The sequence below is a fragment of the Vigna unguiculata genome, chromosome 6 (assembly GCF_037176805.1).
Source record: "Vigna unguiculata cultivar grain cowpea cultivar isolate G323 ecotype 2 chromosome 6, ASM3717680v1, whole genome shotgun sequence".
Lineage (NCBI taxonomy): Eukaryota > Viridiplantae > Streptophyta > Magnoliopsida > Fabales > Fabaceae > Vigna > Vigna unguiculata.
Window position 1 is genome coordinate 47802705 of NC_140797.1, and position 22531 is coordinate 47825235.

Below are 22531 nucleotides of genomic sequence, written 5' to 3' on the forward strand. Positions count from 1 at the left end.
CCCCATCTTTCTTTCTTGTTCTTGCTGTACCTCCAATGCTGTCTCCACATTAAAGGTTGGTGTTGTTGAGTCTGATGACCTAAACTTGACGTTGCTCTCCAATATTTCGTACTAATTTTACATTTTCTTTGTCAAATGTGAAACATGTCCTATAGCAAAGAACTCAGATATTACATATCACTAATGTGCAAATCCTCTGCTCGAACCGGTGGTATTCAGTACCCAAAGTTCAGACTTTTCACTAATCTGTTTGTGATGTTCAATTACAAATTAGTATATAAAGACTTTAGATTAGAAGTTCATTAACATTGGATTGTGACACTCTTGAAAACAAGAGATCACACAAGATGAATTTCTTACACAGTTGCACGTTGGTTTAGAAAAACCAAACATTTCATGCAACCTTTCAAAAAGAAAACAGGACCCTCAAGGTATACCTGCTCCCAATTATAGAATTCTTTTGCTTAACCAATTAAATTCACAGAGGGGTCAATAATATGTTTATCGGGAACAGGGAGATTAAAGAACCAAAGTTTTCTTTTATAAGTAGTTACGTGAAAGGATCAAATTACTCATGGAGAAAACCAAGTTCACCCTTTTATTTCTTGTTACTTGTTGCCATTTTCTGTCCTTGTTTCCTACAGCTTTGGAAGCAGAGGATGAAATAACTCCTCCACAGACCATCAGTGGCAACCAGACACTAGTCTCACCTTCTCAAAATTTTGAACTGGGTTTCTTCAGTCCTGGCAATTCCACTCACATTTATCTTGGAATATGGTACAAGCGTATCCCAAACCAGACAGTTATTTGGATTGCAAATAGAGACAAACCACTAGTTAACTCTGGTGGCTCCTTGGCATTCAGTGATGATGGCAAGCTCGTTCTTCTAAGCCACACAGGAAGTGTTGCATGGTCCTCAAACTCATCAGGACCTGCAAAAAATCCAGTGGCCCAGCTACTAGATTCCGGAAACTTGGTGTTGAAAGACTATGGAAATGAGAGATTTTTGTGGGAGAGTTTTGATTACCCATCTGACACATTGATACCAGGAATGAAACTTGGTTGGAACTTCAAAACTGGCTTGAATCGACACTTGACTTCCTGGAAAACCACTTCTGATCCTTCTTCGGGAGAATACACCTACAGTGTGGATCCACGTGGCCTTCCTCAGCTTTTCCTTCACAAGGGAAACAAGCAGATCTTCAGAAGTGGACCATGGTATGGACAACAGTTCAAAGGTGACCCGGTTCTCAGTGCAAATCCTGTTTTCAAACCCATATTTGTGTTTGATTCTGATGAAGTCTCTTACTCCTATGAGACCAAAGACACCATCATCTCAAGATTTGTGCTGAGTCAGTCTGGTTTGATTCAGCATTTTTCATGGAATGATCATCATTCAAGTTGGTTTTCTGAATTTTCAGTTCAAGGGGACCGTTGTGATGATTATGGGCTTTGTGGTGCTTACGGTTCTTGTTACATCAATAGCTCCCCTGTTTGCAAGTGTTTGAAGGGTTTTGAACCTAAGCTTCCGCAGGAGTGGGAAAGGTCTGAGTGGTCAGATGGATGTGTTAGAAAAAACACACAGGTTTGCAGCAATGGAGATGCATTTCAGCAGTTTACAGGAATGAAGCTTCCAGATGCAGCCGAGTTTCGTACAAACTACAGCATCAGCATTGATCACTGTGAGAAAGAATGCTCTAAGAGCTGCTCTTGTGTTGCTTATGCAAAACTAGATATAAATGCAAGTGGCAAAGGTTGTATTGCATGGTTTGGGGATTTGTTGGATATAAGAGAGGTTTCTGTGAATGGACAAGATTTCTACCTGAGGGTTGCAGCTTCAGAAGTGGGTAAGAACATGGAAGGTATGTGCTACCAATCCATGTCATGTTTTAGTCAAATTTTAGCAGTCATCAGAAATTTAGCCCACTTGTTTTTTGAGTAAGCCAACAAATACTACTTTAGTACAATAGTATATTATCATATTAAAGTTTTTTTTTTTTCACAACAACGAAAGCAATTTCAATTTTCCTCAAAATATGTTTATATATTGTATGTTTTCTCTTTATATGTGGTGTCAGGTTCAAATGCTGATGGAAGTAAAAGGAAGAAAATCATACTGTTTCCTGTGGCTGCATCTGTAACTTCAACAATTATTGTATCAACATTGTGGTTGATAATTAAGAAATGCAGAAGAAATGGAGGTAAACATAACTAGTAGTTCTAGTTTGAGAAGATATATCTGTCGTACTTTTTAAACCGTTGTCCCTTTATACTGATTAATCCTTGGCTATTTGCTTCTGTCAGCAGCCAAACAGACCGGTACTCAGTTTAGTGTTGGCAGAGTCAGGAGTGAAAGGAATGAGTTTGAACTTCCAATGTTTGAGATTGCCATGATTGAAGCCGCCACCAGGAATTTCTCTAGTTGCAACAAGATTGGAGAAGGTGGATTTGGTCCTGTATACAAAGTAAACTACTCTCTCTTTGTGGTTAATTATTGAACAAAATTATATTTCAAACAGTGTCATATACTACTAGTCTCTAACAACTGTCATACATACTGCACGGTAGGAAAATGCACAGTTATTTAAACAATGATCTCTCTGATTTATTTAGTTTTCCTACGAGATTTGTAGGGTCAACTTCCATCAGGACAGGAAGTAGCTGTGAAAAGGCTGTCAGAGAATTCTGGACAAGGCCTGCAGGAGTTCAAGAATGAGGTCATTTTGATCTCCCAACTTCAGCATCGAAATCTTGTCAAGCTTCTGGGTTGTTGCATTGACGGTGAAGATAAAATATTGATCTATGAATACATGCCAAACAGAAGCTTGGACTCCTTATTATTTGGTTTGTCACTCAACTATTCCAAAATCACATCTACACATACAAACACGTACTATGAGCAAACACATTTCACTTGATCATAATATACTGTGTAACACAAACAATATTCTGAATCAGATGAAACCAAGCGTTCCGTGCTCAGTTGGAAAAAGAGGCTAGACATAATTATTGGCATTGCTCGTGGAATTCTCTACCTTCACAGAGATTCAAGACTGAGAATAGTCCATAGAGACCTGAAAGCAAGCAATGTTCTTTTAGATGGTGAAATGAATCCAAAAATTTCTGACTTTGGAATGGCAAGAATGTTTGGTGGAGATCAAACTGAAGCAAAGACCAAGAGAGTAGTGGGAACCTAGTAAGCACAACAACGACGCATGACTTAACTTTCCACAGTTTTTCTGAACTTACACTGCTAAAATCATTTTAACCTCTGCAATTGTTACAGTGGATGTATGGCCCCGGAGTATGCAATAGATGGACACTTCTCTTTCAAATCGGATGTTTATAGCTTCGGGGTTTTACTCTTGGAACTGTTGAGCGGCAAGAAAAACAAAGGATTTTTTCACCCAGATCACAAACTGAATCTCCTAGGCCATGTGAGTGAAGTGGTTAATGCGTGTCTTTTGTTATCTTCTTATTTTTATAGTGTGGGTAATTTAGTGTTATTTAAGAAAAGTTGAGTAAGTGTTAGTGTAATATTTCCTTAATTAGTATTATAATGTGATTGAATGAATAAGTTGAAAACGTGGTAGGCATGGAAGGTATGGAATGAAGAGAGGGCGTTGGAGCTGATGGATCCATTGCTTGAGGGTGAGTTTCCGACATGTGAAGCTCTTAGGTGTATTAAAGTGGGTCTGTCATGTGTCCAACAGCTTCCAGAAGACAGGCCAACAATGTCATCAGTGGTTTTGATGTTGGACAGTGAGAATGTGTTGATCCCCCAACCGGGAAGGCCAGGAATATATTCGGAGAGGTTTTTCTCTGAGACAAATTCATCATCACACGGTGGACTCAACTCTGCTTCCAACGACCCAACTGTTACTTCGCTTGAGGCTCGTTGATTCCTTAGGAACAACCCTTTGCAAGTTAAATATGCATCATATTTTCTTTCTCATTCAAAATTGAGCAGATAACGGGAATCATCATGGTTAGACTTGTTTTTGTTAGAGCCTCTCTCATCACAGTTACTATTATTTCTTCTTCTGACTAAGCTTATGATCACTCAAGTCCGGAAATTTGTTGGGCAATTTGGCTGTTTTCTAAGAATATCTTAGTTATTAAAAAAAGTTAATTTTTATATTGGTAAAGATTTATTGAATGTGAAACTAATAGTATCCTAATATTTTTGCTAAAATAGAAGTATAAAAAGGTATGTTTGATTTGTGGGAGGAAGAAGAAAAGTTTGTAGCAGTATGATAAATGATTGAGAAGAGCATAACATAAGATACTCTGGCCCATTGATTTTGGAAAGAAGGTAAAAGAAAGAGCACCACCACCTATGGCGTCTGAGGTAGACGTTCCCGACCACTTAAAGTGTCCCATTTCCCTCCAAATAATGTCCGACCCGGTCATTCTCTCTTCCGGACACACCTTCGACCGCTCCTCCATCCAACGCTGGCTCGACGCCGGCCACCGCACTTGCCCAATTACCAAACTACCCCTTTCACAACACTCTTCCCTCATCCCCAACCACGCTCTGCGAAGCTTAATTTCCAACTACGCCCCCATAAACCCTCTTAACCATTCTCACCCACACACCCTAATCTCCACCCTCACCTCTCTCTCTTCCTCTCCCATCTCCAAACTTGACGCGCTCCGCCTCCTCACGCGCCTATCCCACGCTGACTCCCTCTTTCGCCGCCGCCTCTCCGACTCCCCCGCCTTACTCCCCGCGCTTCTCTCATGCCTCCACGATGCCTCCTCCCCCGCCCTCCGCCACCGTGTCCTCTCCCTCCTCCTCCACCTCTCCCTCGACGACGACACCAAAGTCGGCCTCGTCGCCGAGGGCGTCCTCTCCCGCATCGTAGCCCTGCTCTCTGCCCCCTCCGACTGCCGCGCCGTCGCCGCCACCCTCCTCACCAGCCTCGCCGTCGCCGCCACCCTCCTCACCAGCCTCGCCGTCCTCCACGTCAACAAGGCCACCATCGGGGCCTTCCCCCGCGCCATCCACGCCCTCGTCTCCCTCATACGCGAAGGCAGGCCCAGGGAGAGTAAAGAAGCCGCCACCGCGCTCTTCGCTCTCTGCTCCTTCCCCAACAACCGCAGCCGGGCGGTCGAGTGCGGCGCCGTCCCCGCTCTCCTTCGGAGCGCCGATTCGGGGCTGGAGAGGAGCGTGGAGGTTATCGGGGTTTTGGCGAAGTGTAAGGAGGGGAGGGAGCAGATGGTACGGTTTGGCGAATGCGTGAAGATTCTTGCTCGTGTGTTGAGGAATGGAAGCTCCAGTGGAGTTCAGTATGCTCTTATGGCTCTATATTCTCTCTGTTATCATAGTGAGGAAAGTGTTCTTGAGTCCTTGAAAAATGGGGTTTTGGAAATTTGTGAAGGGTTGTTGCAGGATGATAATGCCAAGGTGAAGATGAATTCCTCATGTTTGATTCAGCTTCTCCGTCAACACCCATTGGCTGAGTTGAGATAATGAGTCTGTGAATGGATGTCAGCTGGATCATTCATCGTTAATATAATACTCATATTGCTTCTACGTTTATGCTCACCGGAAAGTGTACAACTTTGTTTCAAAGTGAACTAAAAAAGTTTCCAAACACACCCTTATGGGGTGGAATTGGAATGAAGAAGGATCAACTTTGATGTCCTCTGTGCGGGTGAGTTGATTCTTTCTTCTTCTTTTTTTCTTTTCTCTGAATTCTTATTGATGGTAGTTACCTCCTGTACAAAATGAAGGTTATTTTTTGTTGTACATTGAAAAAAAAAAAAGAGAGTAATGTACTAGTTATTTCTTGTTAGCAGTCATAGGAAGAAGACACTGGACTATAATTCTTTGATGTCTGAAAATTGTCTTAGAATCCAAGTAAATTTACAATACGTGGTTATCATGTCATTGTCAGGTTAATAAGTTTCCGCCATTCTATGCCAATCCAAGCTTTCATTTGAGGAGGGCCATCTCCTAATAACTTACACCAGAATTTGCTACCGGAGCATGTAAAGTACAGAATTTGCAACTGAAGTATGTAAAACTTTTCTCGCAGAGCTTTTGAAAACAAGCTTTTAGCAATCTATTTAATTAATGCATTGGCGAAATATTCCTAAATCCTAATGAATGACAAGTTGGGAATCAATTTGCATCTGTTGAATTGGTGAAGAATCTGTAAAGAACAAGCCAGATTTTACTGCAAAATAAAAGTTATAATGCAATAAATAAATAGTGATTTTACCTTGGAATCTTAACTAAGGATGGGTAACCGGATTTGAGTCCATGAACCAGTTCCTTGACTTGAGTTTACCAACTTGCTGATAAGGAAGTCGTTTTTTAGAGAGTTTTTAACCACAAAAGTTCTTGGCTCGGTTCATAAAATTCGAGAGCTTAACTCATTTAATCTATGACTCACCCACCACTGACTTCTCTAGTATCTATCCAGTATATAATATTAATGTCCTATACTAGACTCAATCAATTCAATACTTATTTAACATCTTCAATTTGGCTCTGATACTAGCCGTATTTTTAGAGAGGAGAAAGAGAAAATTTTAAGAGAAAAATAGTGAGAATGACTCTATTATTTTTTATTTACTTCTATTTATCTTTATCTTTTCTTATTAAATCAATCAATTTCAACATTTTAAAAACATTTTTTCTCTTTTTTTCACCTATTTCTACAGTACCAGAAAGAAAGAGTAAACATTTAATTTTATTTCTTAACCACGTTTCCTTTTTCAACTTTTATTTTTCCAATTTTCACCTCTCTTCTCTCCAAAAAAAGAAAGTTTCTAGATAAGAAACAATGTTTCCGTCGCAAAATAATTTGGAAATAGTATTTTATATAGAAGGATAATTTCGACAGAAGAATCTTTTGAACAACTATAAACAAAAATAATTGAAAATGTCAGTATTTTGTATAGCATCATTATTCTCTACTATTTATTTTGTCTTCCAGTTTTGTACTATGACTTGGAACTAAACATCGAGAATTGCAGGAGAGTTTTTTACTGTGTACTAGACTGTCATTGACTGTACTTCAAATGTGTAAAAACTGTCTCTTTGAATGCTTCTATCATTGGTTTGGTTCAGTTTTAATACGCTGCCATTGCCATTTTACATCAGTATACATACTTTTCTCCATTTCTGAAGGAAAAAACTGAAGTACAATATCTTATCTGTTGAGGTACTTTTTTTATTTTAATTGAACAACAGTATAAAAAAGTATTTAAAGTATCGTACATGAATCTTGTCTTTTTCTAAATTCATTCGCTACTGCGTATCATTGCTGCTTAATTTCTATTTGTGCATATTGGTGACTTGGCATTGTGGTTGCCACCATAGCAACTCATCTCCATCAAATTTTCTCAATATTTAATACAAAATGACTTATATATACATGATTTTTTTAATGGCCTCTCTACATAAATTTTAACTAGAAATTTATAAGTCACTATACTCATATTTTAATAATCAATTTGAATGTTCACTCAAAATTTATAAAAAATTAAAAACTTACAGGACTTATCTAACTTGACTAGTGAGATTATAGAAATGAAAATTAGGTGAAACCGATTAAATGGGTAACCCATCAACTTTGAAAACCAAATTATTATTCATTCATAGACAACCGAATTATAGTAGTTAAATTGAAGGGTTTGAAATCATTTCCGTTCCCACTTATTTAATATCCATTTTTAAAAAAAGTAGAGAAGTAAGAAGTTTCCTTGACACAACTACGGCTCATCCAAGTCGTAGAAGTATGTTAGTATAGTTTGCAATAATACGAATTATAAATGATGAGTGAACAAGGACGTGATTTCAACCACTCCATGTTCTTGTGATGTAAGTTTGAGTTTGACCCACCAATCATGCATCACCCACCATGTCTTGGATTAATTAAAAGATGTTACGCATAATAAAATACAAAATAATTGGCCAAAGACAATAATGATCAGATTAACAAGCTGTTGTACACTTAATTAATTAAGTACCAAGTTGAATAATTCGTTCTAATGGTGTGGATTAGAGTTTTTAATTTCTGGATGAAACATTTGTTTACCGATCTCTTGTTTTCTCTATGTACGCCGTTCCTGTAATAATAATAATAATAATAATAATAATAATAATAATAATAATAATAATACCGTAATAAGCTACACTATAAGACTAGGTACCTAGTTAAGGTTTCATTCAGCTACACCTTCTGGTTTCCATAGAGACAAGGAGACAAGACTTAGCAGTAATGGCTACCAAGGTTTATATCATGTAAGACATTCTAACTCTCATCTTTTTTGTCTTACTTTGATGGTTAAGTCGGGAGCAATACCCCAATTTCATGCCTTGTATTCTTAGTTTTGTCCTTATTAACCATTTTACTATCCATGTATTCTGGTTCTGCTTTATTTGATCCATTCGTAATTAATGATCGATGCCATGGTTTTATTTTCTTTTTCTACATTGTTGATATCTTTATCTTATTTTCCAGTTGTGGAGTTAATCTCCTATTTGCTGATCTTCACAGTTGTTTGTCAAAGTATTAGATTTAGTATTTTTATAGATTGATGAATTGGGAAGTGGTGTTGAATCTTCAGTAATAACAGTTGCTTTAAGCTCTAGACTTTTCAACGGTCTATGTCTTACCTGTGAAGAATTTTCACCACGAAATCAAAAGTCAACTATCGACGTTTACCTGGTCATTTCCTTACGGTATTTGAAGGAATCAAGGTTTTCGTATTGCTGTAGAATAGCTCCAGGATATCTGATGCTGTTTTTGCCGTTTTTATTCCTTAAAAATTTGGGAATTCTGCCGTTTCTGACCAGATCAGTATAGGAACGTGTTTCTTATTCTTGTTGCTGTTGAAATCGTTTGGAATCCAATTGAATCAAATTAGATTATAACGTAAATAGCATAATCCTGAAATCAAAGCTGTTTCAGCGTGAGAAGGGATTAATAGCTTTTCAATTCTTACAATTGCAGCAAAGGAGGAAAAACTTTTTGTTTAGATCCGTTTTCATTTCTTTACCCTGTTCTCCTATTTCAGCTTTTGGAAGAAATACAGGCAGGATATTGGAATTGGACAGGGAACGTTTACATTCTTGAACAGTGTATTCATTATAAAGTGATTTAACATCTCGGTTTTAATCATAACTTCAAAAACAAAGAAAACAAAAAGATATAGAATCTTGACTCTGAAATTTAGGGAGAAGAGGGGTTTCACAGTGGCAATCGGTGAACTCCAACCTCCATTATCCCAGAAATGAATAAGCTGTAAAGTGCAGTAGTCATTTCATGAAAGAACGGGTTAAGCCCCACCCATTTTGACTAACTAACTCCATCAGTTTCTAATAAAGTTTTATAATCAGTATCATAAGACCAATAACAGTGTATGTATCCTGTTCCAGAAGTTATAGTTATCATACAATATATTACTCTATCGCTGATCTGATTGGAATTTGCATTGCATGTTCAGTTATTATTCTACGTATGGACATGTTGAGAAGCTAGCCAGGGAGATAGAAAAAGGTGCTGCATCTGTGGAGGGAGTGGAAGCAAAACTGTGGCAGGTTTGTGAACCTTTTTCACCAGAGTGTTCAAATATTCAATAAGGCAATGTCTTGAAAATGATCTAGCCACGTAATTGGGAAGAAATAAGGAATTTCCGTATCTAAACATACAGGTACCTGAAACATTGCCTGAAGAAGTACTTCAGAAGTTGGGAGCACCTCCAAAGAGTGATGTTCCAATTATTACTCCCCATGAGCTTCCCGAAGCCGATGGCTTTTTGTTCGGTTTTCCTACAAGATTTGGATCAATGGCTGCTCAATTTAAAGCATTTTTTGATGCAACTGGAGGCCTATGGCGGTCACAGTCACTATCAGGAAAGCCTGCAGGCTTCTTCTACAGCACTGCTTCTCAAGGAGGTGGTCAAGAAACTACTCCGTGAGTCACCAAATTGTTCTTTCATTTTCTATATATTATAAGTTGGGATATGAAAGTTTGATAGAAAAAAAGTGATTTGATTGTACAAACAGGTTGACATCTATTACTCAACTTGTTCACCATGGAATGATTTATGTGCCGATTGGATACACATTTGGCGCTGGCATGTTTGAGTTGGAGAAGTTGAAAGGTGGATCCCCATATGGTGCAGGAACTTATGCTGGGGATGGCTCAAGGCAACCTAGTGAGTTAGAATTGGCTCAAGCTTTTCATCAGGGAAAGTACTTTGCAGGCATTGCAAAGAAGCTCAAGGGATCTCAATAACTCTGCATCCATTACCGTTTTCTCAGATGAAATAATATGTTTGAAATACAAGTGTGAGAATAAATCGATACTTCATGTTCAATACTGTTGTTGCCACTTTTCATACCGTATCCTGTATCCCGTAATGCACTGTTTATTGTCAATTCATGTAATATTTGTATCTTTCTCACTTCATCCAATGACAGATAAAAAACTACCAAGAAACTTCATTCCTCATGGTGTTCACTCAAGTATTATAGATTTTTCGCAATGGCGACAAACATATTTATATCTCCAATTCAGAAGAAAAAAGATACCTTTTGAAACATGATTTGGAAGGAAGCCTTTACCAATATATTTTGAAGTTTTTAAACTATGAGCTAACACGATAAAATTTCTCATTAGAATCGAAATGAGTTTAAATAATATTCACAAAATAAGATTTATTTTCCATCTACGGATAAAATTTCATTTAACTAAAAACAAAATAAGCGGGGGATCACATACAATTCCATATATAATGTTGTGTAGTTAATTAATTAATAGCAAAGTGTTGCGTGGATGAGATATTTCATTTCAAAATTTAAATATTTTATAAAATAAATAAACTCAAAAGAAATGATCCAAACTAGAGCTGTCAAAATGGGTTGGAACCCGCGAACTAATTCGGCTCACCACGGATTTGGGTTGAGTTGAAACTTTTTTACAAATTTTAATACGAGTTGACTTTTGATTCGGCTCACCTAGAACCCGGCTCACCCGGATTGAACCCTGGTGAGCCAACCCGCAAATAAAGTGTCATATAAATGTTTTTTGTTAAGTTGGACTTTGCATTTGAGTCATGTTAGGTTATTTTTTTTTTCAGCCAACACATAGATAATTTGTATTTTTGTGATTTTTGTTTGTATTTGGATTGTATTAAAGTTTATTTAGATTTTAATTAGAATAATAATTTAGTTTTGATTGAAAAACAAATTAAAAATTTATATTTTTTTTAATTAAGTCAACTCCAACTCGTTTAAGCCACTAATCCGTAGTGAGCCGAGTTGGATTTGAATTTTTTTGACTCGCTAATAAGTAAGCTGGGTTGAATTGACTCACTAAATAATCAACACATCATAAATCGAGTCAAGTCGAATGAGATTACCTGATTTAATAGCTTTAATCGAAACATGACAAATAGGACAACGATTAAAAGACAGAAAAATATTTGATAATGGAGCAACAACAAGAACTTTCTATAAATAATAGTGAAGTAGCGTTGAACATGGACGGGATTTCAATTACTCCACCGTTAATGGTCTATGCATGTTTCAAGATTCATGCACCAACAATGCCTATTAGCCACCACCTTCCACTAATAAAAATAAGAACTAATTTTTAATATTAATAATTCACAACAGACAATAATTGTAAAATAAATTATTGCATGATAACCAAGCATTGGACAAGAGTTAATTAACATTTTTTTCCAGCTCTTTAGATTTTCAGAATAAGTTATGGAGAAAGGCCGCTTCAGCATATGGCTGCTAATAATATTTACTCCTAAAAAAATTATTTAGTAATTAATAGTATTTATATAACAACCATCCAAGCGCAAGGCGGCTTAAACTGTATATTTAAATTAAAAATAAAAATTTAGTATTTTAGTGTATACATAGCTTTTATTATTAATGCGAATGTAGATAATTAAAGTGTATTTTTTTCTTAGTAAATAAAGTTCGACCCTATCAGAAAAATAAAACCACTCTTGTTTTTTAGGGTTCCGTTATTTTTTTGCCACCTAAAAATCAGTCATTAATTATTAAATGGGTTGTTTTCTAATATATTAATTACCTCTAAAATTAGCTCATAAAACTCAAAAGGAAAATTTTCAATAAAATATTATCATTATTATTTTAATGAATATTATTTTTTTAAAATTGTTATAAATTCCAAGAAGATTTCAGGTGAAATTTGATTTTAAACTTAAAATATAGTGGATGTGGTGACACTATAAGAACAGGTAGTTGTGAATGTGTTATCATTCAGTAACACATTTTGGTTTCGAAGGTCAGCAGTACAAATTTTTAGCAATGGTTACCAAGGTTTACGTCGTGTAAGAAATATTCTATCTCTTTCCTGTCACTTTTATGGTTAAGTCTTCAACAATACTCCATTTTCATTGAATTATAATCACTTTAACACAACTTAAGTGGAGAGAACGAGTCCTTTTATTCAGATTGTAACAAATAGATTAAAATCGACCAACTAATCTAATTAAGATATTTTAAGATTTATTAAAATTTCAATTCACGGTATATTTGGTTAATGTGACTGCAATTTGCATGGCATGTTTAGTTACTATTCTACGTACGGACATGTTGAGAAGCTTGCTAAAGAGATAGAAAAAGGAGCAGCTTCCGTGGAGGGAGTAGAAGCGAAACTGTGGCAGGTTTGTAATCCTTTTTCATTTCTTAATTCCTCTTTCATTATTTGCCAAAATTTAGCAGAATTGTATCAGAAAATATGTGTGAGAAAGAGATATTCACAAAGAAAACAAGAGTACTAAAAGTTTTGTTGGAAATTTTGTTTCTGGTCTTGCGACATAGGTGCCTGAAACACTGTCCGAAGAAGTTCTAAGAAAGATAGGAGCACCAGAAAAAGGTGAGGCTCCTATTATTAAACCCCGTGAGCTTGCTGAGGCAGATGGTTTTTTGTTTGGTTTTCCCACAACATTTGGAGCCATGGCTGCTCAGTTTAAAACATTTTTGGATGGCACTGTAAGCTTATGGCGCAGACAGGCACTATCAGGGAAGCCTGCAGGCTTCTTCTACAGCACTAGTTCTCAAGGAGGTGGACAAGAAACTACTCCGTGAGTCACACAATTTTGTATTCTCAACTATCCATAACAATGTTTATTTGGTATCCACTGAACATGACATTGATTGTACAAACAGGTTGACATCTATTACTCAGCTTGTTCATCATGGGATGATTTTTGTGCCCATTGGATACTCATTTGGCGAAGGGATGTTTGAGATGGAGAAGCTCAAAGGAGGTTCTCCATATGGTGCTGGAACTTATGCTGGGGACGATGGTTCAAGACAACCAAGTGAGTTAGAATTGGCTCAAGCTTTTCATCAAGGAAAATACTTTGCAGCCATTGCAAAGAAGCTTAAGGGATCTCCTTCATTTTAATTTATCATATATATATATATATATATATATATATATATATATATATATATATATATATATATATATTTGTATGTGTGTGTCACCATGTTATGTGTTCAGTGCTGTCAAACAAATAAGATGTTGTAGTAGCAAAAATAAAAGAAAAGTAGGCGTCAGAGAAAGAGGAAAAATAATTGTTTTCACTTCTTATATATATATGTATCTGTGATGCGGTGTTTATTCTCGATAATAAAAATTTGGTGATTATTATAATAATAATAATTATTATTATTACTGGCGTAAACACATATACTATCGCAGGTGTGTATGTATTTTTTAAATACACGTGATATTATATTAGTAAGTGATAATATTATAGTATTATTAGATTAATATATAAATTAAAATTATATTTATTAAAAATAAAGTGAAATATATCAGAACATATGAAAGAATAACCATTAATAAACAAAGAAGAAAAAAAAAAGCAGAGATAGCCAATTTTATAAAAAATTTGTAAAAGTAACGGTCAATCTTTAAAAGTTTAATAAATTATTATATTTAAAAGGTAAAATTGGTATTTTGAAATGTAGATAAAAAAGGAAAATCCTTTTTATATATTGTTATAGATTATTATTAAATAGTGGCACAGAATCTCCGTTTCACTCATATTATTATATCTATGTTTCTATTATAAATTATAATTTTTTTAAATATGAAATTTCTATTGCTAATTCCTAATATTTATTTTAAGACTTATAAATAACAATTCTTACTATTGCTAAATAACAATTTTGAGACTTATGAGAAAAAAAATGGAATCTATTTTCTTAAATTATTACGTACATTGTATAAACTAGTAGCAGAGTCAATTGACCTTCCCTTAAACGTAATATTCCATAACAAAGTCATACGATAGTAGGGAGAAAAGAACAAATTTCAAATTTGAAAGATAAAAAAAAATACAAAACTATAGCAACTAGATTTGAAATTTGTTAATTTTTTTAACAAATTAATTGATAATATAAAATGATTTTATTAGAGCTGTCAAACGGGTAACTCAGCCCGACTCGGCTCGACCCACCACGGATTGATGATTTAGTGAGTCAACCCAATTCAGCTCACTTTTTAGCGAGTCAAAAAAGTTTGAACGCGACCCGGTCTACCACGGGTTGGCGGGTTAAATGGGTTGGTTCATGGGTTCACTTAATTAAAAAAATTAAAATCTAAATAAACTTTAATACAATCCAAATACAAACCAAAATAAAAAAATACAAATTATTTATCTGTTGGATAAAAAAACAACCTAATATCTCAAATGTAAAGTCCAACTTAATAAAAAAAACACTTGTGTAACCCTTTTATCTACAGGTTGGTGAGCTAATCCGGCTCACCACGGGTTCAACCCGGGTGAGCCAAGTTCTAGATAAGTCGAGCCAAAAATCAACCCGTATTAAAATTTGTAAAAAAAATTCAACCCAACCTAACTTAAATCCGTCGTGAATCAGATTAGCTCGTGGTTCAACCCATCTTGACATCTATAGATTTTATTATGCGTTGCGGCACTAAAGTCTAACAAATATTCTATTAAAGAAAGCAACACTACAAATAAAAAGATCCTCTTCTTTGGCAAGAATATCCTGTTGAAGAATGCACCAGCTCTGATATTTTTAATTTATTAATAATTAAGAAAGTGTCACATTGGATTATTCTCTGTTGTTTCTTTCGATTTATGCTATAACTTTATTTCCACCAAATTTCCGTAATTTCAAAGCTTTGAAATGGAGTTGTGATGTGATAGGTTGGAATAAAATAGATATGACGGGAGAAAATTGGCCAATATGATGGTCATACAAAGTGTTCGGAATGATTTAATTCTATGATAGATTTGAATGAAGATTACAGATTAATTTCATGCTACCTTTCTACTATTCCGCATATTATTAGATAAAATTTGAATGGAAACTAAATATAAATAACTGAAATTAGAAATTTTAAATCACTTTATCATCTCTCTTTGACCTTGAAGAAAGCTTTGCGCGCTTTGAAGCCCAGTCTACATGCTTTGCTGGGCCAGAATTGTAACCACGCTCAGCAGATCCTTGCGAGTGAAGCCCAAAAGCAAGTTCCGAGTGGCCCAAACCAATACATATCCCTAACTTAAAATTAGGTTATACGTAAATTAATTTTATAGAATATTTTTTCTCAAAAAAAGTATATATAACTTAATTTTAATTTATAAAACATTGTATTTTGTTTGTTTAGAAATTTATATTAAGAGCACCACTCTCCTTTGATACTTGTTAGGTTTTTAAGGAGGGAGTTTGACTGGGAAGATACAACACTAATGAAACTCGAATCCAACTACATAAGGCATTGACACCACTTCTAACCCAAAACCTTAAGACAATGGATTTATGGATCTTTATTATTATATAATGTTATACTTTCTCATTTCTAGTCAATGTGAGATTTAAACTCACACTTGAATTTCTAACACAACTTTGGACGAAGAGTTAACGAGTGAGAACATAAGATTATGCTTAAGTCAGAATGTGTACTTATGATGGTTCCGTAAAATCATTTTTATCCTTTTGAAAAAGAGAGAACATTTGATTTAGGTGAAGTATGGTGTTGTTAGTGGTGAGAATACTAAGCCATGGAAGAATCAAAAAAGAAGAAGTTTTAGTGAAGGAGGAATCAACAACAACTTGCATTACAAGATTGAAGAGAAGGGCCTTGTAATTGATTAGCCAAAACAAGAAAAGAAAGATGTGTGAGGAGTCATAATACAAATGCTTTATTAAATCGCAATGATATGCTTTCTGTCTTTTTCTTTCCAACTTTATCAAATTCCTTTATGTGTGTATCTTCTTTTGTACTAAGTAACCACACCTTTATAAAGGGAAAAACATTTCATATTCACTCACACATGCACATACATATATATCATCTCTTAGATGCTTCGAGTATGGTGCAATATTTATGGTAAAAAAGTTATATACAATCCCATTGCATTTTGAATTGCTAAAGTGCTACTTTTTCATCATTACTCACTTCTCATTCACCCATTCTTCACCTTTAAGCTTATTCTTCTTCTCATTATTTTAATTCTCTTCCATACCAACTTTTAAATACATCATTCGTTTTTCTTCTCCCCATATGTCAATTCTTTTGCTAAACATGCTTGGAGGAATTAAACCAATTTATGACTCTCTAAAAGGTTTAATTGTGGAATATTAAAATTAAGATACTGTTTATCCACACTACTTTTCTTTTTAAATATTACACCAAGCACGTATTCTATACACCTGTCAAAAATTAAATATTTTATCACTTTATAGAAAAAAGAGAGAAAAAATAGTTTTTTTTTTTAAATGGATGAAATATTTTTCTAAAATAATTCGTTTTCATTTTTCTCTCTAATCACTTCATTTTTTGAAAGTAAGCTCGGCATGTACAGTTATGCTAAATTCTTGGAATAAGAATTGTTATCACAGTAACTCTATATAAATGGAATAAGACAAAAGAATGCACCGGAATAAAAGAGAACTCGCTTTGTTTTGCTTTTTTTTTTTCTCTTTTCTTCTACTACTCTCATGTTTGTCTTTACTGTACGATTTCTTAAATGTTCAAATTTAAAAAAAAAATCTAAATTATCAAATAAATATTTTTGTTTAAAATTGAAAATTTTAAAAACTTAGTGAAAAAAAATGATAAAATAAACATACCTTAAGAACATGTCAATAATAATAACAAGTAATGAGATCCATCGTCTCTTTATATTACATTTATAATAACTCATACACAAAATTTCATCTTTTAAGCTAGAATTGGAGAGAACTGAATCCTTAAAATTCATGAGAAAAAAAAAATTGTTTAGACCTCCATCAGTTCTATTTTGGACCATATTTATGATTGATATAAAATTAAAACAAACAATTGTTCGTTCTTAAGTGAGAAGTCCCACCTCGACAAAAAGAGAGCAGCACAAAAGTATTATAAGAATAAAAAAATAAAAAAATTGATTTTGGAATTATCACCACAATTCAATATGTAGGGTGTATGGGGCTTAAGTAGTTGTGTGTCATTGGAAGATTTGTAATTTTTTCTAGAAAAATTGCACTAAGAAGAGTTTTCAGTTTTAGTCCATAAAAAAAGTTTTGGTCATAAAAAAATTTACTTGAGTGATAATACTTCTTGTTGAGTATTTGTGGACGTAGACATTGAGGTGTTAAATCACGTTAAATTTTTTGTGTGTTTTTATTTATATTTTTTTGCTCTTATTTGTGGGTATGCTTCCGCTTGAAGATATTATTTACTTAGTGTGGAATGTGGAGTCTGGTTGTTGCATGCAGATGACTACGATGTTTGGTAAGGTTGGATCTGCGTGAGGAGGGAAGAGCTCTGCTACCAACAAGTATGAGGTGCAAGGTGGTGAGAATCGATGATGGAGAAAGATTGTCATCATCAGTGAGTTTGTGTAGATCACCAATAACAAGAGTGACTCAAACAGATCTATTGGATCACCAGTGACAAGAGTGGTTCAAGCATATATGTTAGTTTGCAGTTTTGGTCCATAAAAAATTGTACTTGAATGATATATTTCTAGTTGAGTATTTGTGGATGTAAGTCTTGAAGTGCTGAACAAGTTAAATTTTATGTGTGCTTTTATTGATATTGTTTTGTTCTTATTTGTGTGTTTGTTTCTGTCTGAAGATTTTATTTTTCTTAGTGCGTGATTTCCTAACACCTACCTTTATGCTTCCAACAAGTAAACGTTTAAACATGACAATTATATAAAGTAATATATATATATATATATATATATATATATATGTTGTATCTTAGGGTTTCAGGGTGTTTAATTTGAATTAAACCTAACCCAAATCCAAAAGTCAACGAGAAAGTTAAATTAAGCCTTTTAATCTTTATTTTTGTCCATGCTTATGATTGATGTGAAAATTACAATAAAATGAAATAAATAAAATATTTCAATTGTAAATAAATAGACAAAAAGTAAAACAACAATATTGATTTGTAAAATACTAAGAACATTGTTGGATAAATTTAACATACTAATTTAATGCACACAACTTGTTATTTTTAACTTCACTTCAGCTGGGAATCCATGAAAACCAACCACTGATAAACATACAAATAAACAAGGAACTCGTTGGCCGTAGGGCTAAAATTCGCGAACATAATATATTTTTAATATGCCAATTACCAAAGTAAAAAATTTAATTTTAATTGGGAAATAACGCAGGAAACATTTAACCAACCGTACCTAAAGGTTTTGTTATATATAAAGTTAAATATTAGACACATAAGAGATAGCCATCTACTATTTTAGACAGTACTAATAATGGTAAAGAAAAATAGGATTGAAATCCGGTTTAATAAATAAAATTAGATTTAAACAAATTTCAGAACCTCACATTGTTCTATTTGTAAAGACATATATAAGCATTGTGATGGGGAAGATAAGAATTTATAAGGATGGAACATAATGATTGAAAGACAAAGACAATGATTTGATTCGTGCTTGAAAAGCCATATGCCGCGTGCCCTCGCCTATAACTTATTCATAATTTATAATTAGCCACACTATTTAGATGAGTAGACAAAAATAAATAGCCCTAAAAACGGGAAAGTGGCTATGCATCATCACACTAGCACCTTTAATCAATTAACCCGAAAACATTGAACTTGAAAACCATCTATTGAAATAATAAAACTAGTGCAACACCCCTTTAAAGATTCAATATATATAGATATATAGATAGATATACATCGATCAGCAGGAACAAAAGGCGTTTATCTGGGTAGCCCCATCTGCTAAATTCAGGCATATAACAGTGACTCTAAGAACAGCAGCAACAAAAACTCTGTAATCTAAACATGTGAAATGCCTCTGAATTTAGCACTTGTTCCTGCCACTCATCGACTTTAATAATTAAAACACTATTTCTAGCTAATCTATTATTCTCTTCCAGTAGTCTCTAATCATTTACTAGCGTACATCAGTCTGCTTTACGTGTCCTCTTTGAATCAACACTCACATTCTTTTTCTTTCCTTTTTCTCTTTTCTTATCTTCACCTTTAATTTTCTCTTTAACAATCGTGTCTTCTTCTTCTTCTTCTTTCCTTTACTTTACACGCATAAAATATAGTTTTTATATGGTCACCACTTCTCCAATCCAATGCTCTCTACCTCCCAATCACTGCACCTCCGAATGTTGGCGTCCAGAAATCCACACTGCTCTCATTGGCCACTGGGAACGTGCTCGAAATCGGTACTAAACACAGCCCTCGGCTTCTCAGATCTTGTTTTCTCCCTTCTGACTCCTTCAGATTATCACAATCCTTCAAACACACCCATATACAAATATTTCAAAATCCACAACAAAAATCTTTACTTTCAGTGCATGGACCCATTCCTACACTCACTTTCACTACATTTACTCATCTTGTGTACATAACATAAACGGATTCAGTATTTTCATGTATTCATTATCTTAATCCATCTCTGTCTAATATATTCAAAAATTTATTTTGTATGACACAATTATTGATATTTGTTTACAGGTAATGTAGTTAGTGACAGTACAATAGTGTTGAACCATGCAATAATGCCTTAGATAAACCAGATGTGTTTCACACACATCATTCACTGTGGCGATTTTGACTCTAGATGTGCCAAGTGCATGTGTGTGTCGCTAGAAACTTGACATAAAATGAAAGTACTATCGTGTACCTGCTGGTGTTGAATGGGAGCTCCATTTTTAATATATGGAGTGCTTAACACCTGAAATTAAGAACGAAAACTATATTTAAACACTTATAAAAAGCCTTTTCGCTTAACTTTTCTCCTGAAGAACTTATATATTATATATGTATGAACCAAGAAAATATGTGTGTGTATAATTAGGGTTTTCTTTGAAAGAAAGTAAGAACAATGGAAACATACACTGACTTGGTCATGAAGGAACTTGATGTACTCGATGGCTTCGTGAAGAACGGATGCTGTGTCCGTCTATTAAAATCAACAAGAATATAATATCCGGTTAGTTTTTACCCTTCAGAGTCTAAAAAGGTGAAGGTTCAAATTCTACCATATCATTATCAAAGTTGCTGTGAAGGGGAAAAAGGGTGAAACTAAGAACATACATAAATTTACCTTTCCAAAAGGTGAAACCAATTGCTGAAGAGCAGTGATGCGGTCCCCTAGCTTTTCCTTCCTTACCTGTCCATATATGCATATCAGCTTCATCAATTCTAAAGAGTTATTATTATGAAGGTTTAGCAGTCTCGCATATATATAGAATAAAATGAAGAAAAAGCAAAATCTTTGATACTACATGAAAAATAAACATATAACATTACAGTACCTTAAAAGTTGGTAATGGAGATGGAGTCTCAATTCTTTGCCTCTTGAATGCAGGCTCAGAAGAACTTTTCTTAGCAGATGAGGTTGCGTCTGGCGATTCTTCTCTCTTGAGCTGCAGTTTAACCGATATTATCACTTTTAACACACAAAAAATAAAAAAACCTAGAGCTGGCTATCCAGCGGTGGATATATTTATAAACTTGGAAAGCATTAATTAATTAGTTACCTTGTTTAATAGAGTATTGGGGCTGTTGGATTTCTCTTCAAATTTTGGCGTTTGATATTGTGCCTGTGAGGAAGCAAAAACACCTGCTCTTATGTCATGAAGTGCTTCGGCTGAACCATTCCAGAAAGAAGTGTTGTTGGAAAAGTGCAATCCACTAAGCTGCTGTTTTGGCGTTGAGGGCTTGAGAAGTGAAGAGATTTTGGACCAAGTTGGTGACAGTTCATTGGAACATGTCCCATAGTTTGCGGTAGATGAAGAATAGGACATGGGGGGGTTGGTGAAAAGTGAGTTCTGTGGTTGTGGTTGAGGCTCAGGGTCGTATAAGCCTTGTATCAAGGTTGAAGGGTAACCATAGGAGGCTGAAACAACTGGAAAACCACCAGATAATGATCCGGTGCTTGTGACAACGGAATTCAGACTTTGCTGATCCAAGGAAAATTCTTGGTTCATTGACTTGAAAGCATCAACGGTGGAACCTTGGCCACCAGCAGATGAGAAATTCTTTGGATTCCAATCCTTCTGGATTTGTGAATCATGGGAAGAACCGCCATCCATGCCTGTTTCTCCTTGAAGCACAGAATGAAAATCGCTCCCTCTGCAGAGAAAGAAATTCAAAAAGATAAGGATATGCTTGATAAGATGAAGTTCCTTTTTCGAAAGAAACAAGTAGAAAAAGCTAAAGAAAAACAACTTTTGCTTCCTTGGTGGAAGTTTTGGACCGTACTAATAGCAACATATATTTGTTTTGGTAGATACCCTACTCTGAAAACTTACAATAAAGATTGATTCCAATTCGATGAAGTTGAAGATGACATGCCAAAACCTATCATTTGTAAGGTGGAATCGGTGAGGATGCTACCAGTTTCACCAGCCGAGTCCCTCTGCTGGGGCTTCTCAACATCAAGAAAACTCAGAGAATTATCAGAAGAAATGAAGTTATTAATGTCCTCAGCGCAAGACCTCGTTCCTTTCAAATCCACGAAATCAGTGCTTTGCCAAGTGCTGTAGTTTCCTGCATCAGCTGCTGCCACGGAACATGTTGATGACATGAGAGGGAACACACTTCTTGTTGAATTAATATTCCACCAACTTTCACCACAAATAGCAGCTTGAAACTCCTCAGCCATGGCAAGACTTGACGCTATACGTGTTTATATGCTGAATCTGTGTCCTTAACAATTTGCAGATTTGCTTGTATATATATCTTTGAGATCTTCTACCACAGTCACACACACACACTCAGAAGCTTATTGGGATATATGAAAGGTCAGGGAGCTTGCGACATTTTATATATGGAACGGTTGAAAGGGTACGGCTAAGGAGATTACCGGAACGCGGTTGACATTACAAGGGATGATTTGACAAATGAAAAAAAGAGAAATAGAGAATTTTGAATCCAATTCTAATTCTCTTTTTCAAATATAAATAATTGGTGTTTGTTTATTTGTCCTGGATTTGTTTTCTCTGTCTTACTTTTTCTTAATAAAAAAATGTGTAATAGTAGTATCTTACGAA

General features: G+C 34.9%; 4 protein-coding genes and 1 pseudogene across 6 annotated transcripts; 4 read left to right on the forward strand and 1 right to left on the reverse strand.

The window, feature by feature from the left end:
* The first annotated feature begins 384 nt into the window (after positions 1-384).
* LOC114187967 (G-type lectin S-receptor-like serine/threonine-protein kinase At4g27290) lies at positions 385-4152 on the forward strand. 2 transcript variants are annotated; one of them, XM_028076421.2, is made up of 7 exons: positions 385-1862; positions 2079-2201; positions 2308-2465; positions 2634-2844; positions 2959-3196; positions 3287-3437; positions 3594-4152. In XM_028076421.2, the coding sequence occupies exons 1-7, from the start codon at positions 575-577 to the stop codon at positions 3900-3902; spliced, it is 2478 nt and encodes an 825-aa protein (XP_027932222.1). In that variant the 5' UTR covers positions 385-574; the 3' UTR covers positions 3903-4152. The 2 variants fall into 2 exon arrangements, with proteins under 2 accessions (XP_027932222.1, XP_027932221.1); XM_028076420.2 differs by having other exon boundaries at positions 389-1862; positions 2305-2465.
* Positions 4153-4333: 181 nt separating this feature from the next.
* On the forward strand, positions 4334-5896 carry LOC114187968 (U-box domain-containing protein 8 pseudogene; annotated as a pseudogene).
* A 2108-nt stretch (positions 5897-8004) lies between these two features.
* On the forward strand, positions 8005-10471 carry LOC114189080 (NAD(P)H dehydrogenase (quinone) FQR1-like). The gene is made up of 4 exons (XM_028077788.2): positions 8005-8260; positions 9466-9559; positions 9673-9935; positions 10028-10471. The coding sequence occupies exons 1-4, from the start codon at positions 8238-8240 to the stop codon at positions 10257-10259; spliced, it is 612 nt and encodes a 203-aa protein (XP_027933589.1). The 5' UTR covers positions 8005-8237; the 3' UTR covers positions 10260-10471.
* A 1741-nt stretch (positions 10472-12212) lies between these two features.
* Positions 12213-13433, forward strand: LOC114188841 (NAD(P)H dehydrogenase (quinone) FQR1-like). Its single transcript, XM_028077498.1, has 4 exons — positions 12213-12336; positions 12579-12672; positions 12830-13092; positions 13178-13433. Exons 1-4 carry the CDS (start codon positions 12254-12256, stop codon positions 13416-13418), a joined length of 681 nt encoding a protein of 226 aa, XP_027933299.1. The 5' UTR covers positions 12213-12253; the 3' UTR covers positions 13419-13433.
* A 5719-nt stretch (positions 13434-19152) lies between these two features.
* On the reverse strand, positions 19153-22417 carry LOC114189217 (transcription factor bHLH112-like). 2 transcript variants are annotated; one of them, XM_028077932.2, is made up of 7 exons: positions 21791-22417; positions 21017-21611; positions 20792-20902; positions 20581-20646; positions 20377-20436; positions 20158-20208; positions 19153-19766 (listed from the first exon to the last, which is right to left on the reverse strand). In XM_028077932.2, exons 1-7 carry the CDS (start codon positions 22141-22143, stop codon positions 19611-19613), a joined length of 1392 nt encoding a protein of 463 aa, XP_027933733.1. In that variant the 5' UTR covers positions 22144-22417; the 3' UTR covers positions 19153-19610. The 2 variants fall into 2 exon arrangements, with proteins under 2 accessions (XP_027933733.1, XP_027933732.1); XM_028077931.2 differs by having other exon boundaries at positions 20371-20436; positions 21791-22413.
* Between the last annotated feature and the right edge of the window lie 114 nt (positions 22418-22531).

Coding starts and splice junctions, on each gene's coding strand:
- LOC114187967 (XM_028076420.2), top strand. CDS start 575: ATGGAGAAAACCAAGTTCACCCTTTTATTTCTTGTTACTTGTTGCCAT. Junction 2,466..2,633: donor GATTTGGTCCTGTATACAAA/GTAAACTACTCT, acceptor CGAGATTTGTAG/GGTCAACTTCCATCAGGACA. Junction 2,845..2,958: donor CTTGGACTCCTTATTATTTG/GTTTGTCACTCA, acceptor ATTCTGAATCAG/ATGAAACCAAGCGTTCCGTG.
- LOC114188841 (XM_028077498.1), top strand. CDS start 12,254: ATGTGTTATCATTCAGTAACACATTTTGGTTTCGAAGGTCAGCAGTAC. Junction 12,337..12,578: donor GTTACCAAGGTTTACGTCGT/GTAAGAAATATT, acceptor TGGCATGTTTAG/TTACTATTCTACGTACGGAC. Junction 13,093..13,177: donor GGTGGACAAGAAACTACTCC/GTGAGTCACACA, acceptor TTGTACAAACAG/GTTGACATCTATTACTCAGC.
- LOC114189080 (XM_028077788.2), top strand. CDS start 8,238: ATGGCTACCAAGGTTTATATCAT. Junction 8,261..9,465: donor GCTACCAAGGTTTATATCAT/GTAAGACATTCT, acceptor TTGCATGTTCAG/TTATTATTCTACGTATGGAC. Junction 9,560..9,672: donor TGGAAGCAAAACTGTGGCAG/GTTTGTGAACCT, acceptor CTAAACATACAG/GTACCTGAAACATTGCCTGA.
- LOC114189217 (XM_028077931.2), bottom strand. CDS start 22,143: ATGGCTGAGGAGTTTCAAGCTGCTATTTGTGGTGAAAGTTGGTGGAAT. Junction 20,903..21,016: donor CCAATACTCTATTAAACAAG/GTAACTAATTAA, acceptor GTTAAACTGCAG/CTCAAGAGAGAAGAATCGCC. Junction 19,767..20,157: donor CTCCCATTCAACACCAGCAG/GTACACGATAGT, acceptor GTGTGTTTGAAG/GATTGTGATAATCTGAAGGA.